The 19,521-nt window shown below is 41.5% G+C and overlaps 2 protein-coding genes across 3 annotated transcripts in view; both read right to left on the reverse strand.

Moving 5' to 3' along the window:
• LOC121555431 (serine protease FAM111A) overlaps nt 1-7,649 on the reverse strand; it is a 34,558-nt gene extending 26,909 nt beyond the window's left edge. For both annotated transcript variants that reach the window (XM_045217186.1, XM_045217185.1), the window contains exon 1: nt 7,278-7,649. The gene's annotated coding sequence lies outside the window, so the exon portion shown is untranslated. The remainder of the gene's footprint in view (nt 1-7,277) is intronic.
• A 4,985-nt stretch (nt 7,650-12,634) lies between these two features.
• LOC121555442 lies at nt 12,635-14,886 on the reverse strand. Its single transcript, XM_045217184.1, has 3 exons — nt 14,628-14,886; nt 14,293-14,463; nt 12,635-12,891 (listed from the first exon to the last, which is right to left on the reverse strand). Exons 1-3 carry the CDS (start codon nt 14,884-14,886, stop codon nt 12,635-12,637), a joined length of 687 nt encoding a protein of 228 aa, XP_045073119.1.
• Nucleotides 14,887-19,521: the final 4,635 nt, after the last annotated feature.

Raw genomic sequence — 19,521 nt, forward strand, 5'->3', positions numbered from 1 at the left:
GGAGAAAAACTGCTGAGAAAAGAATCCCAAGAATTGGAGGAGAAGAATACATTGAGGCCAAGGAAAAAGGCCACTAGTAATAAGATGATGGAAGATGATATTTCGAGGACAGAACTTAGAATATAACCTTTTGAAGAATACTGATATGTCAACAACAAGAAAGAACAGGACCAAGAAACTCTCAGAAAACTCAATCAAATACAACTGGAAGAAGAAGAAGAGAAGCTTTGGTTATGAAGAATCAGAGTGAACCAAATCAACAATCACTGCTACAGCTTCAACTGAACAAGGTCAAATGCAATTGTACCAGCCACCAATGGCGGTACCAGTTGTTTCATATCCACAGCCAGTTTCTGGACAGACACAGAATTGGAGAGGAAGAGGACGAGAAGGCTTAGAAGGAGGAGGAAGAGTTCAGCTACACTTCCAGCAACTTTCAGAAGAGTGTTATAATTGTGGACAGGTTGGTTACTTTACCTGTGAGTGCAATGCGCCAGGAGGAAACAACAGAGGGAATTTCTGAGGAAGATAAAGGAGCAAGTGAAGATCACCTGTTCTCTAGGTGAACCCTTCAAGGATTCTAGAGCCTAGAAGATCCGAAGGGGGGTGTCAGCTGGTAGCACCGATTTAGGGAGAGGAAGAAAATATCCAACAATTGAAGTGAAAACAAAGGACTATGAGAAATGATGGTGAATAGTGGAAAAACTTTTATCTGTGTTCAGCCTAAAGAAGTTAAACATCTCACTATGTAAAATTAACTAATTAGGATAGGATTTGAGGTAGTAAAACAGCTAATTACTCTTAAGGAACCAATTGAGCTCTGCTATAAAAATCAAAGAGAAATTAAAATAGACATACTAATATTAGAACATATACCTATTGCATTGTTGGGAAGAGATGCATTGTGTAAATTGAACTGTACAATAAGATGTACACTAAACGGCTGTCTGGTAGAATATTTTAAAAGAGTAGGGTTTTGGGAATCTATTAGACTGCCTATTAGACAATCTGTCTGAAAAATAAAGTTAAAAGGGGTGACTGTTATTCTTGGTTACATTTCTACACCAAGAGATGTCAAACTAGGCTAAAAGATGTTTAGTCGTTTGCCAAGTCTGTGTGTAAAGAAGTCAGAAGCAGGTGGGGAATTCCCGATCACATATTCAAAAAATTGGTGGTAAAGGGATTTTGTGAATAAATCAGTGGAAAAGGTTTTTAAAGGTTAGGAGAAAATATTAGATTAAAAAAAGTTAGGAGAACTAGGGTTGAAGGAACTCTAAGACAGTAAGCTAAGGTTTAAAGTTAGTAGTAAGAGAGAGAGAACAGTGGTGAAGAACATTTTAGAGTTTAGTGGGAAGATAGATATGGTAGGAGTTTAGATCTGTTAGGAGCAGATGCATTGAGAAAGTATGCGTTGCTGAATGATAAGAGAAGATTGAGGGTGATTGAGTAGCTATATTTACAGTTCCCAGCAGGAAGATCAAGGTAATTGTAGGTGTATGTTTTATAATCAAAAGTTTGAAAGTGAGGGTTTCGAGTAGGAAGAGAGAGTTAATGTAGGGACACTAGTGGTGATAGATGGAAGTACAAGTAAACAGTTCAAAGCTTTGGGGAAACTAGATGAAACAACAACAAGGACAATAACACTTCAGCATATTAAAACAACAGTGACAAGCAATTTAACTCTTTCAACATTGATAGTTATTAAAGCCATAAATATATCACATTTGATTACAAGGGAACCAATAGCTCCAGCACCAATTTTAGAAGAAAAGACTGTTATTAAGGTTAGGAGGGGTGAGACAGCTCATCTTCCTTGTAGCTGTGAGAGATGGAGTGGGGGAGGGGACGTTCCTCCCACATGGAGAGATAATTATGGAGAAGAAGTATTGTTATCAGGACCAGATGTAGAAGCGGTGCCCCCTAGTCAAAGGAAGTATATTTTGTACAACGATATGAAGTGGAAGAGGGTTATGAGTGATTGTTCACTTATTTTGCGTAATGTTACAGAGAAAGATCAGGGAGAATATATGTGTACTTATCTAGTGCAAGCATTAAAATTTATTCCGGTTAAGAATTATTGGTTAAAAGGCTATGTAATTCGTAAAGTGACGCGTATAATGGAAGAGTTGAAGTCTGTTGAAGCTTCCACAGTCACCAAAGGAGTTCAGGAGAAGTATATTACAGTAGCCACTCCAGCAGTAAATAATACACAGAGGATATCGGTAGCTTTCCCACTAGAAGTAGTTAAGGGTGTTAATACATCAACTAAATCAACAACTTTAATGGTAACTTTGGAAGGGATTAATGGTAGGACGGCAATAACAAATGTAGGAAGTATGACACCGACACCAACAACAACTTTTCTGTTGTATCAGCAACAATCATTAACAGATAAAATAATGTCGTTGTCAAAACATTTGTTTAAGCCTAGGTTTAAGTGTTATTGGGTTAAGTGAAATAACCTATGTGAATTTGTTAGATGGGAAGGAAAATCAAGTAACAGCGAACCCTGAAGCATTGGAGGTGAAACCAGTGAGGGTTAAAAGTTGTTTTTGTTCTAATAAAACATATGATGTAAGGGGTATGTTTATGGGAATATCAGATTGTGATGATTATATGAGGACTTTGGGTAAGCATGACCTTAAGGGTAGTAATGAGAAATATAATGTTACTTTTTATGTTCCAGTTAGTAAGAAGAGCAGGACTTTGATGGTGAAAGATTAGCTTTTGCCTGGCAATGTGACTATTGGGAATTTTAGAGATATTTGGAGGGTTTGTGGTGATAAAGCGTATATATTCTTACCCTATGGATGGACAGGATGTTGTTACATGTCAGCGTTGAAGCTTCCATATGAGTTTTTTACCATTAAAAGAGGGGTAGCACCGGACACAGATAAATCTGATTCTAGGTTTGGAAATAGGGTGAAAAGGGACATCATTTCATAGTCTTGAAGCCTATCATTGGAGGATAAGTCTAAGAGAGAAGGGGGGACTTTTTCCATGGTATGGTGTAACATTTTTGGCAGATCATATTGATAATATTAGCTATACTTTGATTCCAGATAGTTATAGATTCATGGAAATATAAGGGATGCGTTTGGTAGATCTGAAGGAGCTGGATGGTCAACGAAGTCTTGGTTGCAAGATCAGTTAGGCCCAGTGGGAGCAGTGATGGATTAGATTTTAATAGCAGTTTTGATAGCACTGTGTGTAATGTTTGTAATTTGTTACTGACCTTTGCGAAAGCTATGATATTAAGATGGGTTGGAGTTGTGATGCCTGGAGACAACACTCAGATGCCGTTGTTGACTGTTCCTGATCTGGAAGAAGATGGACAAGGGGGTCTGGATGGAGTATTAATGGATAAATATCCTTTTTGATTATTTGATAATTTTTCAACAAAAAAAAATCAATATTAGTGTGATTTTAGTATGATTTTATGAATCAAAGGGGGGAATAGGATAATGTGATTCATACATCATTTATATATAATTTTTATATTCTTAGTTGATATTGATGTTTAATTTGAAAGTGTTGTTTTGCAAAAGATACTGTTTGGTCTTTTCTTTTCTTCCAGAAGCATATGGGGGAATATGTAGAGATTGAAAAACGCAAACAAGGACAATATGAAAGGACAATATGAAAGGACAATGACTGGAGGAGATGGAACAAGGAAGGGGTGGAAAGGTTCCGATTCCATCATCAACGATGCATTGGAAGTCGAGACTACGGAGGAGATGAAGTGTAGTGGACTACATTCCAGTCTCTGCAATGAAATATAGACATATTTGCATGTGTAAATACATAATTTGTGTCATATTCTTAGGTATTACTTTTTGTAGAATGATATTTGATGTTATTGAATACATGTGGGGATCTTAGATGTTTTTGTTTATTTCGTGAATGCTTAGGGACATGGAGTCTAGGCAGGGATAGAGATTCACTGTAGGGTCCGATGGGTTGACCAGCCTGAGAGTGGACATTTTTTGGATAGTATTTTGTTTGCAGGGGCTTACATGTGTATTTAATTGCATCATAGTTTCAAATGCATTGATAAAGATTTATGAATTCATCGGGAGTACCTAGGTGGTTGCCTGGGGCAGAGGGACCGTGAGAGAATTTTACTGTCTTGATTGATGGATGGATATTTGGAACGAAGGTTGCCAGACAGTTTTTCGCTCTCACACTCCATAAAGATTTGTTCATATTTCATAGTAATGTATTCACACTTCATAAACATTTGTTCATATTTCATAGTAATGTATTCACACTTCATACACATTTGTTCATATTTCATAGTAATGTATTCACACTTCATAAACATTTGTTCATATTTCATAGAAAGGTATTTACACTCTAGAGGAAAATGTTTTTGGTTTAATGTTAAAGATACTCAATAAGATAAATTGTTACTTGTCATAATCCTATTCTGTTTGTTTTCGAGACTTATAGTTCGTCTCGAAGGGGGGATATGTAGTGTATTAAGATTATGACTTTCTTAATGGGTTTAAGTGGAACCTTTGAGGATGTTTATTTTAGTATCAAGAGGGAATGTTTTAGTGTAACGCCACATACAACAGACAGGAAGTGTGTGTTGTAGACAGGGGATTGGACAGTAGAGGGAGCCACCCACATCTTGGGAAGATTATATATACTGGGTAAAAAGCGAAGAAGAGGTTAGAGCAGACATTACAATTCGAGGACACTGCTCTCCGGGTGGGCATGACATCCGTCACTTATGCTGAAATCTTGTGATATGAATAAAACGTATGATCAAGGTTCAGTATGAGCGGACTCCTTTGTTTATCAGCAATAATTGCCAGCATTTACTCGATACTACAGGACGCTTGGCCCCACACTGGCCAATCAGAACGTGCTCCAAGGCTAAATATGTGGTTGCTTCAAGTTGTGTCCTTACGGTCTTTTATGTATTGCGTTGTCATCAACTCCAATGTTTGTCCGTTATGGCCTAGTTTGTTAAATAGCCTGCCCATATTTGCTAAATATGTTTTACATTTTTTGCAGTCCACATTGTTCTTATTACATTGCTTCAACAAGTCCGGGCGATAACGGCCTACACTATTAACTCGAGCTTTGTTCCCAAGTTTCTAAACCATCCCAAACCATCTTCGGTATAGTGTCGCCATGATATTTGAATTGAGGAAGCGTGATCATAAATCATTAGGATATTTTAGCGATCCGCAGTAGCCGTCCTAAATGGGCGCCAGCCTTCAGATGTGAGCTAAACAGCGTACTTGCACTTGATACAGTGGGGAAAAAAAGTATTTAGTCAGCCACCAATTGTGCAAGTTCTCCCACTTAAAAAGATGAGAGAGGCCTGTAATTTTCATCATAGGTACACGTCAACTATGACAGACAAAATGAGAAAAAAAATTCCAGAAAATCACATTGTAGGATTTTTAATGAATTTATTGGCATATGATGGTGGAAAATAAGTATTTGGTCAATAACAAAAGTTTCTCAATACTTTGTTATATACCCTTTGTTGGCAATGACACAGGTCAAACGTTTTCTGTAAGTCTTCACAAGGTTTTCACACACTGTTGCTGGTATTTTGGCCCATTCCTCCATGCAGATCTCCTCTAGAGCAGTGATGTTTTGGGGCTGTCGCTGGGCAACACAGACTTTCAACTCCCTCCAAAGATTTTCTATGGGGTTGAGATCTGGAGACTGGCTAGGCCACTCCAGGACCTTGAAATGCTTCTTACGAAGCCACTCCTTCGTTGCCCGGGCGGTGTGTTTGGGATCATTGTCATGCTGAAAGACCCAGCCACGTTTCATCTTCAATGCCCTTGCTGATGGAAGGAGGGTTTCACTCAAAATCTCACGATACATGGCCCCATTCATTCTTTCCTTTACACGGATCAGTCGTCCTGGTCCCTTTGCAGAAAAACAGCCCCAAAGCATGATGTTTCCAACCCCATGCTTCACAGTAGGTATGGTGTTCTTTGGATGCAACTCAGCATTCTTTGTCCTCCAAACATGACGAGTTGAGTTTTTACCAAAAAGTTATATTTTGGTTTCATCTGACCATATGACATTCTCCCAATCCTCTTCTGGATCATCCAAATGCACTTCAGACGGGCCTGGACATGTACTGGCTTAAGCAGGGGGACACGTCTCGCACTGCAGGATTTGAGTCCCTGGCGGCGTAGTGTGTTACTGATGGTTGGCTTTGTTACTTTGGTCCCAGCTCTCTGCAGGTCATTCACTAGGTCCCCCCGTGTGGTTCTGGGATTTTTTGCTCACCGTTCTTGTGATCATTTTGACCCCACGGGGTGAGATCTTGCGTGGAGCCCCAGATCGAGGGAGATTATCAGTGGTCTTGTATGTCTTCCATTTCCTAATAATTGCTCCCACAGTTGATTTCTTCAAACCAAGCTGCTTACCTATTGCAGATTCAGTCTTCCCAGCTTGGTGCAGGTCTACAATTTTGTTTTTGGTGTCCTTTGACAGCTCTTTGGTCTTGGCCATTGTGAAGTTTGGAGTGTGACTGTTTGAGGTTGTGGACAGGTGTCTTTTATACTGATAATAAGTTCAAACAGGTGCCATTAATACAGGTAACGAGTGGAGGACAGAGGAGCCTCTTAAAGAAGAAGTTACAGGTCTGTGAGAGCCAGAAATCTTGCTTGTTTGTAGGTGACCAAATACTTATTTTCCACCATAATTTGCAAATAAATTCATTAAAAATCCTACAATGGGATTTTCTGGATTTTTTTTTCTCAATTTGTCTTTCATAGTTGACGTGTACCTATGATGAAAATGACAGGCCTCTCTCATCTTTTTAAGTGGGAGAACTTGCACAATTGGTGGCTGACTAAATACTTTTTTTCCCCACTGTATGTGTTTTTAGGCTATGGACGAGAAAGTGAACTTGTCATTTCCAAACGCTTAGCTCAGTTGTATGCTGCTTAGCGATCTATTAACAGCAAGGGTTGCATTAAATAGGCTCAATATTTTTTTCACTTTCATTTCACTTCCCGCCCTCGACATCGTGTCCAGCTCACTGTTTCTACTTGCCACCAGCTCAGTTGTATGCTGCTTAGCGATCTATTAACAGCAAGGGTTGCATTAAATAGGCTCAATATTTCTTTCACTTTCATTTCACTTCCCGCCCTCGACATCGTGTCCTGCTCACTGTTTCTTCGGTTATATTAACCAGTACACACTTCACAACTCTTATACAGACTCGTCTACATATAGCTAACATTGTCCAATTACTATTTTGTAACATTATGTTTGTTTACAGTACCAACCTGTAAAACAGGAGCAAAGTTGCGACAGGATAACGTTTGCTTCTTTCCAGTTAGGCTTCTCTCAGAAGAATGAGGAAGTTCCAGCAGTTCGTTCAAAACCGTTCCAGATGTGAAGACAAAACGTACCGTTATCTCCTTCTACTGGCAACAATAGGTATATGTGCATTTCAATTGGAAACCATTGGGAGGCCTCAAGTAATACCTAGAATGAATCAGAACGTGAAATATTCCTCTTAAACAAAATAAAAACACAAATAAAAAAACAAACGTGACCATACATTTCACGTGCGTCACAAATGCAATTGAGATCCTCCCTTTGATTCCTTGTTCTGTACAGTGTAGGCTACTCTTCACTGATAAACTGTGTTCTGTTGGGGATGGTCTGTGTTCTGTTGGGGTTTGTCTGTGTTCTGTTGGGGTTGGTCTGTGATCTGTTGGGGTTGGTCTGTGTTCTGTTGGGGATGGTCTGTGTTCTGTTGGGGATGGTCTGTGTTCTGTTGGGGATGGTCTGTGTTCTGTTGAGGATGGTCTGTGTTCTGTTGAGGATGGTCTGTGTTCTGTTGTAGATGGTCTGTGTTCTGTTGGGGAGGTCTGTGTTCTGTTGTTGATGGTCTGTGTTCTGTTGTAGATGGTCTGTGTTCTGTTAGGGATGGTCTGTGTTCTGTTGGGGTTGGTCTGTGTTCTGTTGGGGTTGGTCTGTGTTCTGTTGGGGATGGTCTGTGTTCTGTTGGGGATGGTCTGTGTTCTGTTAGGGATGGTCTGTGTTCTGTTGGGGTTGGTCTGTGTTCTGTTGGGGTTGGTCTGTGTTCTGTTGGGGATGGTCTGTGTTCTGTTGGGGATGGTCTGTGTTCTGTTAGGGATGGTCTGTGTTCTGTTGGGGATGGTCTGTGTTCTGTTAGGGATGGTCTGTGTTCTGTTGGGGATGGTCTGTGTTCTGTTGGGGATGGTCTGTGTTCTGTTAGGGATGGTCTGTGTTCTGTTGGGGATGGTCTGTGTTCTGTTGGGGTTGGTCTGTGTTCTGTTGGGGTTGGTCTGTGTTCTGTTGGGGATGGTCTGTGTTCTGTTGGGGTTGGTCTGTGTTCTGTTGGGGATGGTCTGTGTTCTGTTGGGGATGGTCTGTGTTCTGTTGGGGATGGTCTGTGTTCTGTTGGGGTTGGTCTGTGTTCTGTTGGGGTTGGTCTGTGTTCTGTTGGGGTTGGTCTGTGTTCTGTTAGGGATGGTCTGTGTTCTGTTGGGGTTGGTCTGTGTTCTGTTGGGGTTGGTCTGTGTTCTGTTGGGGATGGTCTGTGTTCTGTTGGGGATGGTCTGTGTTCTGTTGGGGATGGTCTGTGTTCTGTTGTAGATGGTCTGTGTTCTGTTGGGGATGGTCTGTGTTCTGTTGGGGATGGTCTGTGTTCTGTTGGGGATGGTCTGTGTTCTGTTGGGGTTGGTCTGTGTTCTGTTGGGGTTGGTCTGTGTTCTGTTGGGGTTGGTCTGTGTTCTGTTGGGGTTGGTCTGTGTTCTGTTGGGGATGGTCTGTGTTCTGTTGGGGATGGTCTGTGTTCTGTTGGGGATGTATGTATTAAGCCTCTCAGAGTAGGAGGGCTGTTCTAGGTTCAGTTTTGTCTTTTAGATCGTAATGAATAATATTATATGGAAAGATCCTAGATTAGCACTCCTACTCTGAGACTCTTTGTGGATAAGTGCCCAGGTCCCCCCTCTGTCCTGTAATCTTATTAATTGTGATCTTAAATGCAAAACTGATCCTTAATCAGCAGTCCTTCTCTGAGACGCTTTATGACATCTCTATCGGCTGGCCGAGCTACCCTTCCTCCTAGACTTTGTTGCTTTTCATGATATGGTTATTTTACTTTTTTAATTAAAAATAAATGCATCTAGTTGATCTTTAATTTTATGCACTTTGAGATTTTTCTTGTATAATGGAAAGCGCGCTTTTGCAAATGTAATACATTATTATTACATAGCATATATCTATCTGAACGTTCCAAAACGTTGCTTTCCGCTGAACGCGCCCCAGAACAGCAGAGTGGAGGAGGAGAGTCAGCATGTGTTGTAGGACAAACAAATAAAAACGTTTAAAAAAAATAACAAAATGTTAACAATTGCCTGGAAAATAAACATGCTCCATAACACATGATTGAGGGAAAATATTTGCACTGAAGGCTACTTTTTATTGAAAAGCAAAAAGCACTGACGTACACAGTGTATAAAGGCACTGCATCGCAGCGCTAGCTGTACCACTACAGCTTCCTGGTTCGAGTCCAGGCTCTGTCGCAGCCGGCCGCGACCGGGAGACCCATGGGGCGGCGCACAATTGGTCCAGCGTCGTCCAAGGTAGGGGAGGGTTTGGCCGGCAGGGATGTGGGTTCGTTTCCCACGGAGGGCCAGTATGAAAAAAAACAAAAAAAACTAAACAAACAAAAAAACATGCATGCATTCACTAACTGTAAGTCGCTCTGGATAAGAGCGTCTGCTAATTGACTAAAATGTAAAATGTAAGAACACCTATGCTTTCCATGACAGACTGACCAGGTGAATCCAGGTGAAAGCTATGATCCCTTATTGATGTCACCTGTTAAATCCACTTCAATCAGTATAGATGAAGGGGAGGAGACAGGTTAAATAATGATTTTTAAGCCTTGAGACAATTGAGACATGGGATTGTGTATGTGTGCCATACAGAGGGTGAATGGGCAAGAGAAAATATTTAAGTGCCCTTGAACTGGGTATGGTAGTAGGTGCACCGGTTTGTGTCATGAACTGCAATGCTGCTGGGTTTTTCACGCTCAACAGTTTCCCGTGTGTAGAATGGTCCACCACCCTGTCACGTTCGTTCAAGGACGGGTCAGACCAAGGCGCAGCGTGATATGCATACATGTTTATTTAAACTTAATAAACACAACGACAAAACAATAAACGAAACGTGAAGTCCAAGGTAGATACAAACAACATACCTTTCACGGAACAAGATCCCACAACCCACTAGAGCCAATAGGCTGCCTAAGTATGGGCCCCAATCAGAGACAACGAGCGACAGCTGCCTCTGATTGGGAACCACACCGGCCAACATAGCTCTAGAAAACCTAGATCACAAACATAGAAAATCACACCCTGGCTCAACAAATAAGAGTCCCCAGAGTCAGGGCGTGACACACCCAAAGGACATCCAGCTAACTTGACAGAACTGTGGGAAGCATTGGAGTCAACATGGGCCAGCATCCCTGTGGAACGCTTTTGACACCTTGTAGAGTCCATGCCCCGACGAATTGAGGCTGTTCTGAGGCCAAAAGGGGGATAAGCAACTCAATATTAGGAAGGTGTTCCTAATGTTTTGTACACTGTGTAGATGCATTCCTCTGTGCTGTGAAAGGGAAACATTTAAACTGTGAAATGTTATTTCCAAAGTACACTCCCCTATGTATTTATTTGGACAGGGAAGCTAAAGCATTTAATTTGGCTCTATACTCCAGCATTTTGTACAGGACAGAATGTCATCTTTTTATTTGAGGGTATTTTCATACTGTTTTACTGTTTAGAAATTAAAGCACTATTACTTATATGTGTATTAAAGTAGTCAAAAGTTTAGTATTTGGTCCCATATTCCTAGCACGCAATAACTACACTGTCCTATCAAAATTCTGCAGGTGAAATCTGTGATGACTCCGTCTCTGCACATTGCGACTTGTCATTGATATTGAACATAAATTGTATTTTATTTGAACAGTGCTTGATTTGTGTGGTATTTGATGTGTGTAAGTAATGAAGCTCATATCTGTGGGATTGTAAATCTGCACCAGAGGAGAACAACCTAATTGCAGCCAGGCTTGTCATTTGTCAGCCTATACAGTAGGCCCAGGCTATGTTGGCTTTTCTCTTAGATATGATCAGGAAATGAGCAAAACTGATCAATCCAGATGTGATTGATGAGAAGAAATGTTGAACTTTTTTTAATCTATTTTTTAAATCGCTTAGATTATCAAGTGCATTCTCTTTTGGTTTTTAAAAAGACATCACCAAAATAAATAAAGTCTGACTTAATGGTCGTTGAACTACTTGTCATTAATACCAATAATTTCCTGTTCTATTCTTGTCTAAAAAAAAAGCTGACATGATATTTGTATGCATTCAATATTCTGCTAATTTATCACTTTACTGAAACTAGATGATGTAAAAGTCATGTACCACTGTCTCACCCTGTACTGTTTGGAGCAGACCATCCAATCTAATGTTGAAGAGAGGGTTGCCTCTTCTGCTGTAGGTTGAGGGCTAAATCACCATAAAGATATTTCTAGATAAATCACAAGCTCTACAGCCAGGACATTAGATCACGTGACGGATTCACGTTATTTCTCTCTCCTCAAATTCCATGGTCTGTGCCGGTTAAATGATCAGACACACCGTTGTGTGGTCCACTTGCAATAAGAAGCAATAAGCAAGCTGTAATTGTCGACATATTTATTGATTAGTCTGTCACTGGTTTTATGCATGGTTGTTTTCATTTCATGACTTTGTAACAATTTCTAAATGATACAGTGTGCCAATGTAATAACAGTTACCACCTTGTACTCATGATGAACCTTTACAAGCTGTCAAACCAAGAAAGCAAAAATGACGGGTCCATGAAGTAATATAATAATATGCCATTTAGCAGATGCTTTTATCCAAAGAGACTTAACAGTCATACATGCATAACATTTTTTTTTTTTTTTTTTTTTTTTTTACTTATGGGTGGTCCCGTGAATCGAACCGACCAACTGATGAGTTGGTCGAGCAACTACAAAGAAGAGTACAAAAGTATTGATCTATTACTCTATTCAACGTGATCTATTGAGACGAGTTAAAGCAAAGACAAGTGATGAAAACTGAATCAAGTCATCAAAATGTAGAACACAATAAAACTATAGTTTGATTGTTGCAATCTGATCCAGGTAGTTGTCTTCATCTGTTTATTTACTGAAACGTTTATTTTTGCAGGGAAGGCCCCACTGAGACCAAAGTCTCTTTTTTTCAAAGAAAGCCCTGCTTCACAGAATTGCAGAGGACATAATAAGGAACCAGTGATGAGAATTACAGCAGACAAAGGAGAAATAAAACAATACAAAATGTTAAAAAAAATATGTACATTTGTCTGAGAACAGGTCATCTATCAATACCCTAAAATGCCCGAAAGGCACTAGTGCAATGGTTGAACATAAATACTGACATTACAGTATTTGCGGCCTATCTCTGAATTCTTAATAGATGTTGTGTTGTTCCCAAGACAACCACTGGGTGGCATTGTTGTGTTGTTCCCAGGACAACCACTGGGTGGCATTGTTGTGTTGTTCCCAGGACTTAACTGTATTTGCAACAATCTCCTAGGACTCATCCATAGGCTCATCACCATCTGTCTTGAAAAGAGCTTCAAACAGGAAGAGGTTGTTCTGTGCCTCTTCATGAACTCTTTTCAAAACTGCCTGATTGTTGTCCTCCTTCAAACGGATGACAAAGTTCTGTAAGATGGTGAGCAGTGGGAGGGCGTACTCTAGAACACTCTCTGTGATCTGTGTTCGCTTATCCTTATAGGCAAAGCCACCAGTATGCATGCCGAACACTCGACCAAGGTAATCAAAGACTGGAGAGCCAGAAGATCCATGGAAGGAGGTGTTATAGGTCACAAAGTCGTCCTTCTCCTGCATCACCTCATCATAGCGCTTTTAGTTTTTTTTTAATTTCATCATTTATTGTGAAGATTGCATGTCCATTTTCCCGTTTATATTTATTTGCAGCCTCCTCTCTTATCTCACTGCCAATGATGGAGGTGGGTTCCATTTGTTTCGGTAGTCCACTTGGGTGTCCAATGAGGCAGGCCTCAACCGCCAAAGTTGTGCTTATTTGGACAACAGTTCTAGAACCATGAAAGGGCTTTTAGATGTTTTATTCTTCTTCAGTGTCTTATAAGAGAACATTATAGTGTTTCTATGCAAAAGGAAACATGCTTTCTTTGACCGTGGAAAGATCCAGTATCTCCTATACGTATTCCAAAGGACTTGACTTTGCAATGGGACCATGGAAGATTATCAGCCTGTGGATGATGTGTTTTATAAAAGGCTTTAATAAAATAATACTCTGGATCCATGCATGTGTATGTCTGTTTACCTTAAGCCATGAAATGGAGGAAGAACCTTGAATAAGACATAGGCGGCTTTGAACAGTGATACAATTCAGATAGTGGAATCAGTGACCTCTGCTGGTGGAAATATGACATTGCAGGATGTTGATGAATCAAGGGGAGACTGACTGGCTGGCTGCTGAAGGATGGATGAACTAACACAATGGAATCAACTTCCACATTGTTCTCTTCATAACTTATCACTCTTTGGTCTACAAACACATCAAGTATCTACTATTAAATGTGGGCTGGGTTTTCACTTTTGGAAATGGATGGACACTGTTTCAGGAATAACCTTCAAGTCACATATCTTAGATGCAATCTGAGACTTACTGAACCAGTTGGCTTAATTGTAAAACAAGAACCATTACTGACCACCTACTTCTGTCTTGGACTACTAGGTGAAACAGCCATTCTGTTTTAGAAGGAGCAACAATACAATGTGTTGGACTACTAGGTGAAACAGCCATTATGTTTAGAAGGAGCAACATTACAATGTGTTGGACTACTAGGTGAAACAGCCATTATGTTTAGAAGGAGCAACATTACAATGTGTTGGACTACTAGGTGAAACAGCCATTCTGTTTTAGAAGGAGCAACATTACAATGTGTTGGACTACTAGGTGAAACAGCCATTCTGTTTAGAAGGAGCAACATTGCAATGTGTTAGATATCAGGATCTCCAAGGTGTCTTTCATCTGAGCTTTACTGTATGACTCCAAAGGCTTTTATGATGGTTTATAGTTTTTAGCTAAATTCATGCATTCAATTATGTTGTTTTTTTTCCTTCTGAAAGGAATGTTGTCCAGGGCCTCCACTGCCACCCTCTGGTTGCCCCTGCCGCTTCTCTCTTCCTGGTCGTACATGGGGCACATGTAGGCAGGGCGCAAATGTCCACCTCGTCCTCGTCGTCCCACGGCTGGTAGGGCCGCTGGGAGGGAACGGCCGACTTGACCAGACGGGGCCTCATCATCGCCATCTCTAGGTCACGGGGGATATGCCTCAGGCCCAGGCTAGACCTCTGGACTCTGACTCCTTTCATTTACATTACATTAGGTTAGATTCATTCATAAATAATTCATTTGTGAATGGTTATGAATCATCTTCCTGGTTGTACATCAGCTAAAAACATACATTATACAATATTGACAATACATTCAATAGGAAAAATGTGTCATTGCACAAGGAGAAGTGCTAACCTTTCTTGCCCTTCTTCTTGGTGCTCTCATCCCAGGTGTTGGCACTGACCAGGGACACGTTGCCCTGGCCCAGGGAGGGAAGCAGTTTGGGCCGGGGGGCAATCGGGGGTTTGGGGACCATCTTTGGAGGAGGAGCATCCCTCTGGGCTCTCCTGGCCAGCAGGGGTCCTGTCCGGACGAAGGCCTCAGGCCTGGTGATGTCCCTGGGGGGGCTGGTTGTCCGTCTGGCTACCTCCTCTGGCTGGGCAGCCTCCGGCATGGAGAGAAAAAAACACATAGAAAAATTACTGTGTTGTTCTTGGGTACTGACTCATAAAAGTAAGAATGAACAGATTGGATATCATCATCAGTGGAGGAAAAATAAGAATGCCTCACATTGCCCTCCTCAGAATGGAGGCTTTCTAGTTTTCCTGAGACCTGCCAGTCTGTCCATATCCAGGGCTCTGTCGCTGCCCAGCCTCACTACAGTCAAAGCTCATGTGGCCCGGAGAAAAGCACTTGAAGCACAGCTGGTGCATCTGACAGTGAGCTTTGGTCCAGTGATTAGTGCTTCCACAGACAGCGCACTCACGCTGATGTTTGTGGAACTGTTTACAGGGCCCTCTGTTCACAGACTGAGTATTGCTGACCAGAGCATTCTCTAACAAAGTCAAAACTTTCATTAATGTCCCACCCTCAGATACAGATGGTGCCTGGTCTGGTTCACGGCCACATTGAGAAAAATATGAAACATTAGGTCTTTTCACAGGACCCACTCCCTCCTGAGGGCAGTCAAAAACGGCAGCCACCTGCTGTGAAAGTTGTGTTCTACATGCTTTACCTTCCCTTAACAGTTCATCCAACCGATCCTGTACCTCACTGGCTGTCCAGTCACGAATGGGTTTGCTCTTGAACACTTGGGCCAACTCTTTATCAGGACAGTTGCGTACAAACATGACTGCCAACTCTGAGCACTGATTGGGTAAGGTCCTGCCCTCACTCACAAGGTACTGTTCGGCTGCCTCTGCAGCTTTGTTAAGCCTAATCCAGAAATCTATTGGACCCTCATTAGCATATGGTTTGATTGAATAGAAATCAGCTAATGGCATACCTGAGCAGACAGTATCCCCAAAGTGTTGCTTGAGAACACTGAACACCGCCTTAACATCTGTGACAACAAGGTTGTTACGCTTCCAGACTTTGGTCACATCCCGTGCCCTCCCCATGAGCCTAGACATCACCTCCCCAACATTCCCAGACCCAGTGTAACCCCTCTTCTCTAGGTAGACTTCCATTAACTCCTCCCACTCCAGGACAGAGTACTTATCTGAGCCATCACCCCTAAAAAGAGGTGGAGCACTAACATCTGACTTCACAACCAGATTCAGCTTGGACGCATCAATAAAGTTTGACCCACACTGCTCAGGCAGGGGAAACTGCTGGGGTTGGTGAGGGGGACGGGCAGGAGAAAGACTTGAAACCCCAGGCTGCAGTAAACTCGCTCTGATAGATTCTCCTATCTCTGAACCAATCTGCTTAATAAGGTCACTAAGCTGACTCGGAGGCGTCCCATTATAAATAATTGGTCATTTAGCAGACGCTCTTATCCAGAGCGACTTACAGGAGCAATTAGGGTTAAGTGCCTTGCTCAAGGGCACGTCGACAGATTTTTCACCTAGTCGGCTCGGGGATTAGAACCAGCGACCTTTCGGTTACTGGCACAACGCTCTTAACCACTAAGCTACCTGCCACCCTATTATCACCGAGTACTGTGGATGATGGTACATCAAAAGACAGAGGTGGGATACCCTGGTCAGGTGGAACAAACAGCCTACCCCTCCCAGTGCTTGCAAACTCAGGACTAGCAAACGCTCTACTCCCAGGAGCTGACTGTACAATTGGTGTAAATGGAAGGACACCCCTCCCTCTACCCACACTAAAACCCCCAGCATTACACGTCTTATGGATTTGAGAATCTTCCATGGCTCAACAGAGCACTAAAATACAATGTAATTTAGTGCATTCAAATACCCCAAAAAATAAATGCAATAAACAAATTCATCCAAAACATACAAATAAGCACGAATACCTGTATCTAATGAATATGCTACATTCACTTTCACTGTTTACAGTATATATTCACTTACAGTAAACCATCAACAAATTCACATGCGCAGGTCGTGCACCTCATCCACATGCACAGCTCCGGCGGTCGGCTTGAGCTGACCAGTCGGCAGGTCACGTAATTAGGACACTGCCACAACTGGAATTCTGATGGTTGGATAATTTTTATTCGACCTGCACACGAAGAGACAACACACAATATGTTAGCTCTTGGTGCAGCCACAGCTCTCGGGCACCTTGCTAGTTGAAGGTCAGGCAAAGAGAACAGGTGCTGCATGCACACATTCAGTGCCTAACAACACACTATACAATACAAGTAAAATGATATACAACATAATTCTGACAAAATAAAAGACATACCTGCACACGAAGAGACAACACACAATAGGTTAGCTCTTGGTGCAGCCACAGCTCTCGGGCACCTTGCTAGTTGAAGGTCAGGCAAAGAGAACAGGTGCTGCATGCACACATTCAGTGCCTAACAACACACTATACAATACAAGTAAAATGATATACAACATAATTCTGACAAAATAAAAGACATACCTGTACACGAAGAGACAACACACAATAGGTTAGCCCTTGGTGCAGCCACAGCTCTCGGGCACCTGCGTGAGCACATAGAAACTCACTCAAACACTGCCCCAAATACTCCCGAGTTACAAAAGGTACCCTAATTAGCGAGCTCGGTGAAAGTTGTTAACATACATCTTTATATTGTCCACATTGGAACAAAACCTGTAGTTGCGTAACAGCACTTTGTGTTTCTTTACCACAGTTTTATATTGACAAATTACGGCGCCAAGGACAACATACCTTGCTAGTTGAAGGTCAGGCAAAAGACAACAATAAGAGGGTACATAAATACAGATAACCCGCGATGGACCAAACCAAAATATACACACCTTTTACAATTAGGTGTATTTACAATATAGATACATAAAAATGTTTGTACACCAAAAAATAACATTAGCTATGGAGCTGTAATTAAATAAAGAAACCACATTGAATTATTATTATTATTAACTTATTAACATCCCCTCTTGACCTGGCCTACTTGAACTGTCCTTGTGTGCAATTTGGTGCATAATCTAGGGGAAACATCACACTACTACACGTATAATTCAAGTCATACCTTTATTGTCATTCATGCTCTTATTTTTAACCGAGTAGTTTTGCAAAAGTGTAACCTGCGTCAATTCTAGGAAATATTGGAATAACGTGCTTAAGAGGACACCTGACACGCACAACAGGATAACGCAACAACCACATGTTCAATTGACAATCATTGATTTAAATGGACGTGGTCAATAGATTTGTATAGGCATATATACTAATTTAATTTAACTTGTAAGGCAAGGTTGGATTAGTAGGTCTATGCAACATGCACCTGGATAACCACGTCATGAATCGGAACGGGCTCCAACGTCCACATATACACATTATGACAAAATAAAGATCTTAATCTTTCACGAAATAAAGACATAGAAGAAAACAGGTTCTAGAAACTCAATTTCTCCATGGCAATAGAATGTAAACATGTATATTGCGCCAAACATAACCAAATATCGCCTACAACTCAATTCTCAGCGCAGCAAATTGGACGACTCCACAGGCATTGATCATTCGCGACTTTAAGTCATTCCTGTTATCTCTAGAGCATCCCGTATATCTATAGCGCTGCATTTCGTCCCCCTCTGACCATGGATAGGGTTGGGAGCATTCCTGAGTTCACTTATGGTCCCACTAAGGTAATCTTAGGAGATATTCCTTTTGGCATACTGTAAATGCCTGTGCATAATGTACCTAATAAAGCATAATTATTTTAATTATCTTCAAAGGAATTCTGTAGAAGCAGCCTTTATTTTCAGACTCTGCAGGCCTGCTGGGAGGAAGCATATTACAATAAACAGGTAAGATTCATCCCACAAAAACAGTAACCACAGAAAAAAAGAGATTTAATCCAAAAACAAGAGTTTTATTTCAAGACAGTTTAGAGAAGATGGTCATAAGAGTTCTTAATATCACTTGCAAATTGTGAGACATGAGCAGTTGTGAAATGTTGCGAGAGGCCCTTCTGAAAGCACATTATATGGTCTTTAGTGGCACGGTCTCACACCTTACCTCATCTTGCAGAAGAAGCTCATGGTCCACTATCTGCTGCTCCAGAGTCGAGGCCAGGTCTCGCCACATGTCACCACGGAGCACATGAGCGACTGGCTGGTGTCTCAGGGCAAAAAATCCCTTAGGGAGAGGTGAGTACCACGTCAGCTCTCACCTTCACTGCCATTCTCTGTCACCAGCAGCACTCCAGGAGGTGTGGGTAAAATAAACAACAGATAAATAGGAAGCCAGGAAAGTTGAAATGCTTTGTGTTTTATTTGAAGGGTGTGGAAGGGAAACCCTGGAGGAGGGGGAACGAACTCGCTCGGCTGGTAAGAGAATGAGAGTTAGAGACTTAGACTATCAGTCAGTGAGCTCTTTTCTAGCCTTTCAACAACTAGTTAGTACAGCAGAATATATCTGTTGTGAAATTACACTAATGGGACTTCCTGTTTCCTACGGCAGACCTGGGAAGTAAACACCTGCCTAAAAATGATTGACATGGAGCACGAGGCTGTCTGCAAGCTCCGCCGCTCTATGCACCCCACCTCTCCAGCTGGCGCTGACATGTGAGTTCCATGTACTGCCCTGCATACGGCTTGCTCCATTCATCTACACATCTGGAGCTATGCAGAAAAAAACTAGGGCAGTGTTCTCTGTGTGAACATTGCACATCGTTTAGCTTTCT

The sequence above is a fragment of the Coregonus clupeaformis genome, unplaced genomic scaffold (assembly GCF_020615455.1).
Source record: "Coregonus clupeaformis isolate EN_2021a unplaced genomic scaffold, ASM2061545v1 scaf0959, whole genome shotgun sequence".
Taxonomy (NCBI): Eukaryota; Metazoa; Chordata; class Actinopteri; order Salmoniformes; family Salmonidae; genus Coregonus; species Coregonus clupeaformis.